Source organism: Balaenoptera acutorostrata, chromosome 7, assembly GCF_949987535.1.
Source record: "Balaenoptera acutorostrata chromosome 7, mBalAcu1.1, whole genome shotgun sequence".
In the NCBI taxonomy this organism is placed as follows: Eukaryota; Metazoa; Chordata; class Mammalia; order Artiodactyla; family Balaenopteridae; genus Balaenoptera; species Balaenoptera acutorostrata.
The window spans coordinates 67,439,740-67,452,104 of NC_080070.1; the positions used below are offsets into that span (position 1 = coordinate 67,439,740).

General features: G+C 33.9%; 1 protein-coding gene across 1 annotated transcript in view; it reads right to left on the reverse strand.

The window, feature by feature from the left end:
* Positions 1-12,365, reverse strand: part of VWDE (von Willebrand factor D and EGF domains) — a 91,311-nt gene that overhangs the window by 45,364 nt on the left and 33,582 nt on the right. Inside the window, 8 exon segments of the mRNA XM_057549654.1 lie at positions 115-210; positions 315-410; positions 3,989-4,084; positions 5,333-5,428; positions 6,202-6,297; positions 6,379-6,451; positions 6,453-6,475; positions 10,717-10,855. Coding sequence (XP_057405637.1) covers positions 115-210; positions 315-410; positions 3,989-4,084; positions 5,333-5,428; positions 6,202-6,297; positions 6,379-6,451; positions 6,453-6,475; positions 10,717-10,855 — 715 coding nt within the window.

Here is a 12,365-nt window from a genome sequence, read left to right on the forward strand (position 1 = left end):
AACAAATAAAAAAAATAAAAACAAGGAAACAGAAAGCAAGGAAAATGCTCTTTGTCTGAAACTCTGCTTTATGTTCCCATGTGGACTTTAGCATTTTAAGAGTATTTCTCTTACGTGTGTTGCATTGTTTCCCTGTCCAGCCAGAAGGACAAGAGCAAAGGTTTGGTCCCATGCACTTACCTCCATTAATGCGTATGGAATCACAGATACCTTAAGGTAAAGGGATGAAATATCAGTTCTTAAATATCAGTAGTTCTGCTGTTTAATATGTTTGCTTTACATGTAGTTGGCAAACACATTTAGTAGTGTCTTACTTTTTTGGCATTTCCTACCAGTGTATCCTTGAGGACAGGCACACACATTATTTCTCATGCAGTGACCACCATTCTTACAGGGAGGGTGACAGATAGCTAAAGGAACACATGGCAGCAATCTGTGAATATCACATATTCAATTATTATATATTACATATTGCATCATGTGCTTATTATCTATGGGGACATAAGGCAGAGAAATGTGTTATTAAAATAAAAGATCACCACTGCAAGTCATTAAAACCGTCCTTTCTAAGTCATAAAATACAATGCTTATAGCTGTAAGTTGCTAGTGGGTTAGCACAATTTGAAATGTATTGGTGAATTATGAAATGTGTTGTTCATAACCAGTGGAGCCTTCAGTATTAGAGTGCACATAGAGTGAAATGACCTGGGCCAAACCAAGAAAATAAGTCAAAACCGAGCTCAAAATAAGAATATCTGTTCCTGTGGAAATTAGAAAAACTCAACATTGGTCACATGATGTTTAGAAAAAACTTTAAAGTTAACTTTTGGATACCTACTGAGGTCACGAAGGCAGAGCTTTATATGTGACTTATTCCTGTGAATGCCTGGCGAAAAATCTTTTTAACAATAAATCTTTGGCTTTGTCAGGAATATTTGTTGGATAATCCTGAATATGCTGTACTAGTATCTTGTATGTATGTGATTCTGTTCCATGGAGTTCAGAAGTTAATGTTTATAATCTTTTATGAGAGGATTTTTGTTGCTTCATATTTCTTACGGATATGACAATTAAATGCAGTTATTTAAAAAACAATAATACATAGGCAAACCTGCCTATAAATTTTTAAATTTAATTTTCCTTAAATGATGATTAAGTGGATTTTAGTTTGTGTTTTAAAAGTGAATGTCAAACTAACTGGTTTTGTTAATAGGGCCTTGGTAGACAGACTCCCAATTTGAATTAGATCCATCTTTAATAGCTGCTTTTTAAATTTCCAAACACTAAGAAAACTTCAACTGATTTCAAATAGATTAATAAGTGAAAATAATGAAGCACTTTATGTATAAAACCAATATTAACTGAATGTTTCAGCAAATGGATAATTTCCACTATTTTAGACTGAGCCTTTTCTGGTTAATGATTGAGTTTACTTTCTCTGGCATTTTTATTGGTACTTTTTATTATGGAGAAATGCTCTTACATTTTCTGCTTCATAATCTTTATACAGTTTAAGATTATTTCTATTTATTAAGAAAGGTGTATTCTTTCCATTGCAAAAGCACCGTGGGAAATACCTGTGGTTAGAAATTTAAAACTTAAAAATGAAAAGAATAAAAGACCCTTTTATAATGGGTAGCCTTGTTATAATCAATACTCATCTACTCTACAAAACTTGAGTATAGAGATAAATACTACATGTATACAGAAAAGTATATATAATTAAAGTAATATAGAGAAATGACATAAAACTTGGGCTCGGTCATGCCCACCCCAATCACATTTTAAGAAAAGGAGGTTTAGGGGAAAACCCACTTTCATGTATATATTCATGAGATTCTCCAGGCCTCAGATGAATCTTCCACCAAACTCCAAAATGAGCCAAGTAATCTGGCCTCACTTTCTGTATGGAATGGGCTCATGGCATTTAAGGGATGAAAGAAATTGGAAGATATATTTAATCATCTCTCCAGCCACACATTTTAAGTCTTGCTTATTATTTTTTTTTAAAGGTAACATGGTGATATTTTATTTATTTATTTATATAAATTTATTTTATTTATTTATTTTTAGCTGCGTTGGGTCTTTGTTGCTGCGTGCGGGCTTTCTCTAGTTGCGGCGAGCAGGGCTACTCTTCGTTGCGGTGCACAGGCTTCTCATTGCGGTGGCTTCTCTTGTTGCGGAGCACGGGCTCTAGGCGTGCGGGCTTCAGTAGTTGTGGCACACGGGCTCAGTAGTTGTGGCTCGCGGGCTCTAGAGCGCAGGCTCCGTAGTTGTGGCTCACGGGCTTAGTTGCTTCGCGGCATGTGGGATCTTCCCAGAGCAGTGCTCGAACCCGTGTCCCCTGCATTGGCGGGCGGATTCTTAACCACTGAGCCACCAGGGAAGTCCCTAAGTCTTGCTTATTAATAGAGTAGTTTAACCTTTCATGATGTTTCCAGCTCAGTGTCTGTCTTCCTCTTTTGTAATCCTATAGAATACACAGAATATACTCCTCATATTACTTTTAACCATATTCTGCCTAATTTATTCAATGGCTTTCCATGTGTATACCATCTTCCCTTCCCTTCATTTGGGCTCACAAGGGGATGTGATCTAATAAAAATAAAGATCATGTTTTCATTTCTTCTGCACTTTCTGTAACATGTCTTATGACAATAATACCATTACTTAATGGTAGCTAGCCATGTGCTGACTGTACTTGCAGGTGGTCCACTGTATGTGTCATTTGCACTTGACAGCAACTGTCTAGTTCAAACTTGAAAGTAAAGAAGTCTGAGGCCTGGAGACTATAAGTAAATTTCTAATATCCATGCCACTAGGAAATTGTAGAGACTGCTAATTCCAAAAACTATAACATGACATATGTTCATTAGATAATTTTTAGTTCAATTTAGTAATTTAGAGCCCCTGCTTTACCCAGTTACATAGTTGGCATATACATTTTACAGAACTTTTCTTACTATAACTTACATCTACTGCAAATAGCATGATAGACATAGCTTTTTATTTACTTCCTTATATTCTCCACTCAAAACCCTACCTAAAACTCTTAAACGTACATTTAGTAATAGTCTCCTAGTTTTCAAGATCTGCCTTAATTTAGTCTTAACTTTCCATTTTCATAAACCTAGTTTCTTAACAGAAATCTGAACTAGAAAAACTCATTTGTGTGCTCAAATTTCTAGTATTAGAATGATGGTTTCTTCTCCACATCAATTTCAATCTCAGAATCCTAGCTAACCTCCAAGTTAAAAAAATAATATTGCAAATCAAACTGTAACAAGGCAAAGAAAGTATATATTTTAGGAGTTAAATTATGACATATTCTGACATGTTTTATACTAAAAATCTACTCTATATTTGCATACACTTAAAAATATGAAGATGCAGAAGATACATTTAAAATTTCATTTATTGACATTATTTCATGCCTATGTGCTCAACTTCAGGTCATGCCCATTATTCTGAAAAAACTTATAGCATTAACTCTGTGAAGGAAAGTGTTACAATAACAGGCCATGAGGGGGGAAAATGGTACATCTTTATGTCCCCATATCACCTTGCACAGTGCTGTGCATAGCTGGCTCTTCATAAGTGTTTAATGAAACTAAAGCATGAGAGATTATGAGATAACAGTGGACATTAGATTGACAGTAAATCAAAAATGTTTGCTGAGAAGGCAACAAAAATTACATCATTTCACATGAAAGACTGCAAGAGAACTTTGCTTTTTTGTTTCACATCTTGGTCCTACAAATGTGCCAAGGCTGTGAGCCTAACATATGTTGAATAAATAAACATTTTACATAATAACTCATGTATTTCTATGAACTGGTCATTTGGTGACCAAAACTGCAACAGCACAAGAATTAGAGTAAATAAATAAATAGCATCTTCCCTTTGAAACTTGTCTTGTGCTTACTCAGAGCTCTGTTTGTGTCTAACTTTCCCTTTGCCTTTTTATTTATAAAGAAAGAGTAATTACCATTCTGACACTGTGCACCAAAGAATCCATTTGGACAGAGGCAAGTGTTTGGCTTATTACAGGAACCACCACTGAGGCAAACAGGGTCACACAAAGCTAATGAACAGCAGGAGGAAGAAAGACCATAAAAGTTTTGTTATTTAAAAAAATGAAAGCTGTACTGAAGTACAAAATGGTGCATAATGAAATATTTTATTTTCACTGCCAGTAAAACCCATAACCTATACTTAGACTTTGCCAAACATAAGAGAAGAGAAATAACTGGATAATAGCTTTGAAAGTTTGTTTATTAAGTTTACAAATATTACCAAGCTAAGAATGTGGAGACTTTGATTAGAATTCAGAATGCCCTCAGTAAGCTGGAAAAATGATTGGAAGTTAGGAGAAGGCAATTCAACAGCACAAACAGGATAGTCTGTAATCTGCTCAAATACATGCAGCCATGTGTAGCTCTTTAAGTCACCTTCCCAATTCAAATAGGAACACTGCATTTAAGTCCTAGCACACTTCGAAAACATGCTTTGTTTTTGCTTCTTTACATTTGTTTCACTTTGAAAGTCACCCCAATTCCATTTCTCAATGCAGATTTTGCCAATTCTCCAAAGTCTACACAATTTTCTTCCTAACTGCACTTGCCAGAATTAATTTCTCTTTTCTCTGCTTCCAAGGCGCTGTGCATTTATTACATCACTTGTAACACAACTTGCATCATAGTCTTTTTTATAATTGTATACCATGTCTCCTTCACTACTGATATGCTACTTGAAATCAGGGCAAACATGAAATTGATCTTTGTTCCCCCTTGCATCATGCTTCACACACAGTTGTCAAGCTATGAACATTTAATTAAATTTATGTTGAGAAAAGTCATTAGGTCATAAGGGATTAAATTAAACATAGATAATTGCAAACACCGCTGCCAAAGAATTAAGCCTGATACTGTGAGAAATAAATAGAATAATGTTATGGTGTCCACTTAACTCAGAATTGCTTGAATGTTTAATGAAATAGAATGTCTATGTTGTAATAAAAAACTTGGAAGAGACCTGAATATGCAACACAGATATGTTTCTCTCCACCATAAGGCAAGCGGATGAGGGAAAAATAAAGGCCAAAAAACAAAGTATTGGTTGGGTTGGATAACAGTAAAGCTGGAATACACTCTGTGGTCTAATACAAGAAGAAAAAGAATGAAGATGAGACATCGGGTTTTAAAAATCTGTCTGAAATAAAAACTTTGTTTGTCAGACTAGTTTTATGTTTTTGGGTGCAAGTCCTTAGGACACTGATGAATTTTAAATTTCTTTTAAATGACATGTTTATTGAAAATATTTCTGATTTTACCTGTGCTACAGGTGGGTCCATACCAGCCAGGCTTGCACTGGCAAACATCTGGTGTAAGACATTTGCCTCCATTTTCACAGTGCCTGTTACAAACTACTAATATCACAGGATAAAAATATAAGAAAGGTAAATTAGGCTTGGAATTGGTTATATTATTGGCTATGACCTAGTTGCTCATAACTGCCAATCACATCACCTAATGAATAAGATCAGAAAGAGATTTCTTAATTTGTGCCTTGCCTTGTCACGAAAACATTTAACATCACTCTCAGTTTATTAATAATTATACATGTACAATCTACTAAAATATATTCTTTTAAAATATTATTTAAAAATAACAAATTTGTTTCCTTAAAATATTATCCATTTTAGGAATGCCATTTCCTAAACTCTCCACTTAAGATTTCAACCAAGGCAATAAAATTATATGGCTATAGACATGTGTTTAAAAATCATTTTTTAGGTTTCTTCTTACTACCTGATATCTTCTAATTATTTGGTATTTAAGAGTTTCTTGGAACCATGCTTGACAAGTTATTCAATAAGCAGGTGTCCTTTGTTTGAAGCTAAAATATTTGTAGGGATATGGTACCATATAACTAAATCTCAAAAAATTATTTCTGAAGATACTTTTACCAAGGATGAATGAGCTACTGCTCTTTGGCTCTCTGATTTTGTAAATTTAAGTTTTAAAAATCTTTAATAAATTATTTTTAATAAATATTAACAAACTTGGATTCCCTCACCAGCATTAATAAGTATGTGTTAATATGTACACAGTAAATGTGAATTATCTTTAAAAAAATGTTTTTAAAGAAAAGATTGAATTATTTTGGCTTTATTATTTGATTTTTAATTTGAATTATCACCTTCATCACAGGTAGCTCCACCATGTCCTGGGGGACATTCACAAATGTTAGGCTAAATACATTTTCCATGGTTTTTGCAATCAGGGTGACATATAGCTGTATAGAATAAAGCTCATGGTTTAGAAATATCAATTATCAATTAAATTTGTTATGCAAACTAATGAGTGCTACACCTACCGGTTTGGCAGTTAGAACCAGTGTAACTAGGTTTACATTCACATATGTTTGGGACAACACACCCCCTGTTTTTTTCCACATGGATGTCTACAAATGGCTGCAGAAATCAAGGGAAAAGGCTGAATTGTAGATACAGTATGTACACATTGCCCATAAGCTTAATTATATAATAAAAGTAAAATTCTCTGAAGTTGAAAATTTTGGACATTGCTATTAGACAGTAACGACTGCATACATCCATAAAATTATTTTTTCCCCTTATATTTGTTTTACTACTAGAATGACTGAGGTAAATGATTAACAGGGTAAGAAAAACATACCATATGAGGAAATTACTCCCATAGCAAAACCTGATGTTGGAGATGGCTGCTAACCATAAATGGAATTACAGTCTTTCAGAGAGCAATGAAGTTTCAGATACCAATTAGGTAAATGTTGGTGAATGGCAGGGATAATCAGAATGTCAAAGAGCAAGATGCCAGGAACACGTCATAAGCTTATAGGTTCATATTTCTTAAGCTTCTCTAACAACCTGATATATTCTAACTATTAGTCATTTAACACTTCCTGAGGTAACTGAAATGCATGAGGTTTTTTTCTGTTTTATTTGCTAATAATAAGGAGTTTTATACTCTAAACATGTAAGCGTTGAAGGTTATTATCATTATTCCTACAGAAAAAAGATAAAACGAAGTTCCTCTAGGTAACTGAGAACAAAGGAATACTCCAACAGCTTTGTTGCTTAAGTTGGTCTCAAACAAAGCAAAACACAAACAAAACAAAACAATAACAACAGAACAATATCAACAGCAAAAAGTAGCTTCTAAGCCAGAAATTTGATTTGTATCAAAGAAAACAATGCTGATGATTGTGAAAAGAAGTAAACACTCCTTTCAAAATTAAAGTGATGCCTAACTTGTTTTATTCTCAAGAGCTGGAGGAATTACAGAGAAACCTAGTTTATACAAATAAGCAAATATGCCAGAATTAGTAATTTAAAGTGCTAAATACCCTCTGTGAGCTGAAAAGAACCCAAACCACAGTGTTATGCACACCATTATTTTATATCTAGCTGCTTATTGCCAGGAAAGTCAGTTAGCCCTCTAAGGCTCTGCTTTCTCTTCTGTATAATGGGAAAAATAGTACCCAGTATGTGGGGTCCTTGTGGATTATATGACATAATTGATACAAATTTTTTTCCAAAGGCCCTAGAACACAGTAGGTACTTAATACATATATTTATAATGTATTATATAGTTATAATGCTATTTAATATTAACTTTATGAAAAAAATTAAGAAACATCAATATTAATTTTTTTGAACTGTGAAGAGAATATGCATAAATAATAAATAAAATGAATAGAAATTAGTGAGCTAAATAGAATAAACAAAAATTAATCAATAGAAGAGCATATCTTCTTAAGTACTTAAACGTGAACTGGATAGTTTTCTTTGTAAGTTTTGAAGAGTTTTCATACTACCTCTGCATTTGATACCATCTCCGTAATATCCAGAGGGGCAGCGTCCACGTTAGAAGTGACCATCTGTGGTTGGCACACAGGAAACACCAAGAAAGCAAGGGGATTCAGCACAACTTAATATTTTGGTCAATCCAGGCTTTTCTGGCAAAATAGTGATGGCTCTAGTAAGTGATGATGCAAACCCGTCCTTATACTGTGTGTAACCCTGGGGAGACCTGTTAGTTTGAGAATTATATCCTCCTGCCTCTGTTTGGATGGGGCCCTGGATAACATCCTTTACTTCACCATGGGAACTATTCGGGTTAATGCTTAAAGAACTACGATTGTTTGTAGGAACTTCCAACTCCTCCAGACTGAGGTTTGTACTGGGGGTATGATCCACGTGTTCAAAATCTGATATCTGATGGGAAATAGCCTTCTTTGAATGATTCATTCGAGTTGTGACTGATTTTAATGAGAAGTGTGAGATGTCGATTGTATCCAAGAACTTTTTCATAGTTGCAGAACTGTGGATAGAGCTGGCGCCAATTAGTGAATGTTCTGTTGATAGTTGTTGCAAATTTATGTCTAAACAACCAAAAAAGAAAAAGAAATGTTAGTCAATAACATCTGTTAATGCTCTGCTCTACCCACAGTATTTAACATTAGGTAATTCATTCCTTCATTTAATGTCTATTACTTGTATAAACACTATACTAAGATTCGTGCAGCAATAAGAAGTTATCACATGGTCCCTGCCTTCTAGGAACTTATATAATCTATTTGGATACACAAGATAACACAGAATATTAAGCAGTATAGAAGTATTTGACTACGTAAAATTTTAATATTTCTGCATAAAAAGACAACATAGATAAGCCAAGCCATAGAGATAAAAAAGATAATTTCAAGTACACATTATGTAAAGGATCAGTGGCCAGAATATGTAAAGTACTCTTACATACCAACAAAAAGTCAAAGAAAAGTTACAAACAGATAATTAACAGAAAAGCAAATTTCAATGATTATTTGAAAAAAGCAATTCAATAGATAACCTTGGCAAGTTCTATTTAGAAAAAAAACAATGGAAAGACATAACTAAACTTTTAAGATGAGAAAACAGAAAAAGCTATATATATGAAAAGAATTTTAAATTATATATACATATAATTTGAAACTAAGAATTTGAAATCTCAATGAGATAAATGATTTTTTTGCAAAATATAAATGATTAAATTGACTGAAGAAGAGATAGAGTAGATGATAGAAAAATTACTTTGAAAGAAATAGAAAAATAATCTAAAATAACCTCCTAAAATGATGCCAGGACAGCTGATCTAATGGAAAAAAATTAACCAAATTTCAAGGAAAGAATATTTTACAAAACTGTTGCAACACACACAAAGAGATGAAACATAAACATTTTGTCAGAGTGGCATAATCTTATAGCCAATATTATTTATGAAAATACATAAAAATTTAAAATGAAATACTAGTATTTCATTTAAATCAGATCAAGTGCAGCAGTGTAGTTATATATTATCACATCAGGATGAAATAGACTTGTATCTCAACTAACATAATTATATCAAGATATTAGTGAAGAAAATAATATAAAATAATGTTAAAAAGTAATTTGATACATCAATTTTTTTTGTTAAAAACATTCTGAGAAAGTTAATCCATGGAAACATTAACAGAAATTGTAGCAAGTAATAATTGTTCTGAAAAAGCATTTGATAAAACGTAAAACCCACTCATGACTTAAAACTAAAGAGAATTCTGAGAAAGCAATCAAAGGAAAATTCTAGCAGAAACCTACAGTGATATCATATTCACTGGTGAAACATGAGAAGAATTCCCATTGAAACCATTAAGAAACAAAGCTATTCCAATCCCTACACACTTGGAACTGGAGGTCCCAGCCACTACAATCACAGCCTAAGTTTGAGAGCTGGGACAGGGCCATTAGATTGCTCAGGTTCAAGTCTTGCCTCTGTAATTTACAAACTCTGTAAATCTGAACAGATTACTTAACCCATAGATGCCTCTGTTTACTCATCTGTAAAATGGAAATAAAAGAGTTACTATATAGAGCTATTATGAGGATCGAATGAAATAATATATTAAAAATATTTTCCTAATGCTGGCACATCATAAATACAGACTAAATCTTAGTTACTATAAGAAAGTAAATGAGAGACGAACTCAGTATTTGCAAAAAATATTGTTTTACCTATAAAATCAAGAAGAGAATCAACTATAAAAAACAGTGTAAATAAGAGTATTTAGTAAGGCAACCAGATACATGAATAACATTAAAATCAAGATAGCTTTCCTGTATTGCAATAATCAACAACACCTTGCAAAATGAACAAATGCAATGATATCTTGCAAGATAAACAGCTGATATTACAGTATGCAAAGGCATAAAGAAAGGTAATGAGAAACATGGAAGATCGTTATGAAGACAGTAATAGAGTGTTACTGAATAAAACAAAGAGTTATAAAGAAAGCACTATGAAGAAGAAAAGGCCTTATGAAATAATGAGCTTCTCATACATTTAGAGTTTGAGTAGATGATGAATGACCGGGGATTTATAGAATGTAAGTTTGAAATGGTCACTTCCAACCATAAGCTTCTCTGAAATCACCTTAAATAATGATATAATTTGTTCATTACACAACATGAATCACTTTTCTAGAATATAAGCCAGAGGATTCAAAAGATTAGCAAGAAAAAGAATAATTTGTAAACTGCATTATATAATCGCAGGTGAACTTTTTGAAAATAAAAATTCCTGACGAGTAAATATGGTAATCTGGAAGACAGATGAGAGGTATTGTCATTAGAGTTTTACTAAGACCATTACTTATTAGAGGCATTTCCATTTGTTGGCTTAACATTCCTCTCCCTCTGATTGGCATTTTTACCCTCCTTTTCCTTAGTTACACTGTTGTCAGACCTTGTGAGAACCACAGTATGTGTAGTAAATTCATTTAAAAACTGTTTCAACTGTAAATGTATACATGAAAAACAGATCAGAATTAAACTGTTATAAAACTAAAGCACTGTGAATAAGAACATAAAATAAAAATGTCACTTGGATTGAACTCCTTGCAAATTAGATCAGAGAACTAGTTTAAATGTCACATCTTCAGCAGATGCTTCTGTTAGGGACTGAATTGTGTTCCCCAAAATTTCTATGTTGAAGCCCTAACCCTAAATGTGACTGTATTTGGAGATACTTTAAAGGAGGTAATTAAGGTTAAATGAGGTCATGAGAGTGGGGCACTAATCCTATAGGAATGACGTCCATCCTTATAAGAGGAGGAAGCACATGAAGAGTGTACATGTGAGGGTACAGTGAGAGAGCAGCCATCTGCAAACCAAGGAGAGAGGCCAGAAACCAGTGCTGCTGGCAACTTAATCTCAAGCTTCCAGTTTCCAGAACTGTGACACAACGAATTTCTGCTGTTTAAGTGACCCAGTCTGTGGTGTTCTGTTACGGCAGCCTGAGCTAACTAATGGATGTTCCTAGAGTCATGCTCACCCACTCAATCAATGTCATCTATCTGTGTTCATTCACAGAACTTTGTCCTTCACACTTATGTGTCTCTTTACTCCACTAGTTAGGAACTTCAAGAAAAGAACTGCACTTTATTTGCTTTTATAGTCATTGACTCTGGTGCCTGCCATAAAACAAAGTAAACAACAACCAACAATAAAAAATTACTTTGTCTTAACAAGCATTTTCCTAAAATACACAAATGCTCTGATAGGGTTAAGAAACTTACTAGTCACTCACGTGTAATGGAATTTGGTTCAGTGTGCTTTTGTCTTAAATTCCACTTGATAAAGGTCTTATTGAGAAAATGGGCCACTGTTTGGAAAAGACGGATGTTAGATCACTTTAGTGCACAGAGTGGAAGGGTCAGTATTTGGGACTGGATATTGATGTGAGTAGCTGAACTAGTAGGGAATTTCTCTCACCATCCTGCAGTGTGCTCTTCAAATCTGTTATCTCCCGTGCTAGACAGGTCCACCCCAATTTGAAGCACAAGGTAATATCATGTAATTAATATATATTTTTCATCAAAATACGCCTTGTTTGCTTAATAATACCAAAGATACTGACTTTTTATTTATTTATTTATTTATTTGGCTGTGCCGGGTCTTAGTTGCGGCACGCGGGATCTTCATTGCGGCATGCGGGATCTTTTTAGTTGTAGCATGTGGGATATTTATTGTGGCATGCATGCAGGATCCCTGACCAGGGATCGAATCCAGGCCCCCTGCATTGGGAGCGCTTAGTCTTAGCCACTGGACTGCCAGGGAGGTCCCCAAAGATACTGACTTTTTATAATTTACTTTTCTTTGACATTAACTTTTTATAATTTACTTTTGTCTTTTTAAGTTTTAAAAAGGTTGATATGCACCAATGTTTTTCCTCTTTTCTCTAATTCTAAGTGCTCTCCCTGGGAAGTTTCACCCCTGACTGGTGACCTTAAGAATTATATCTTTA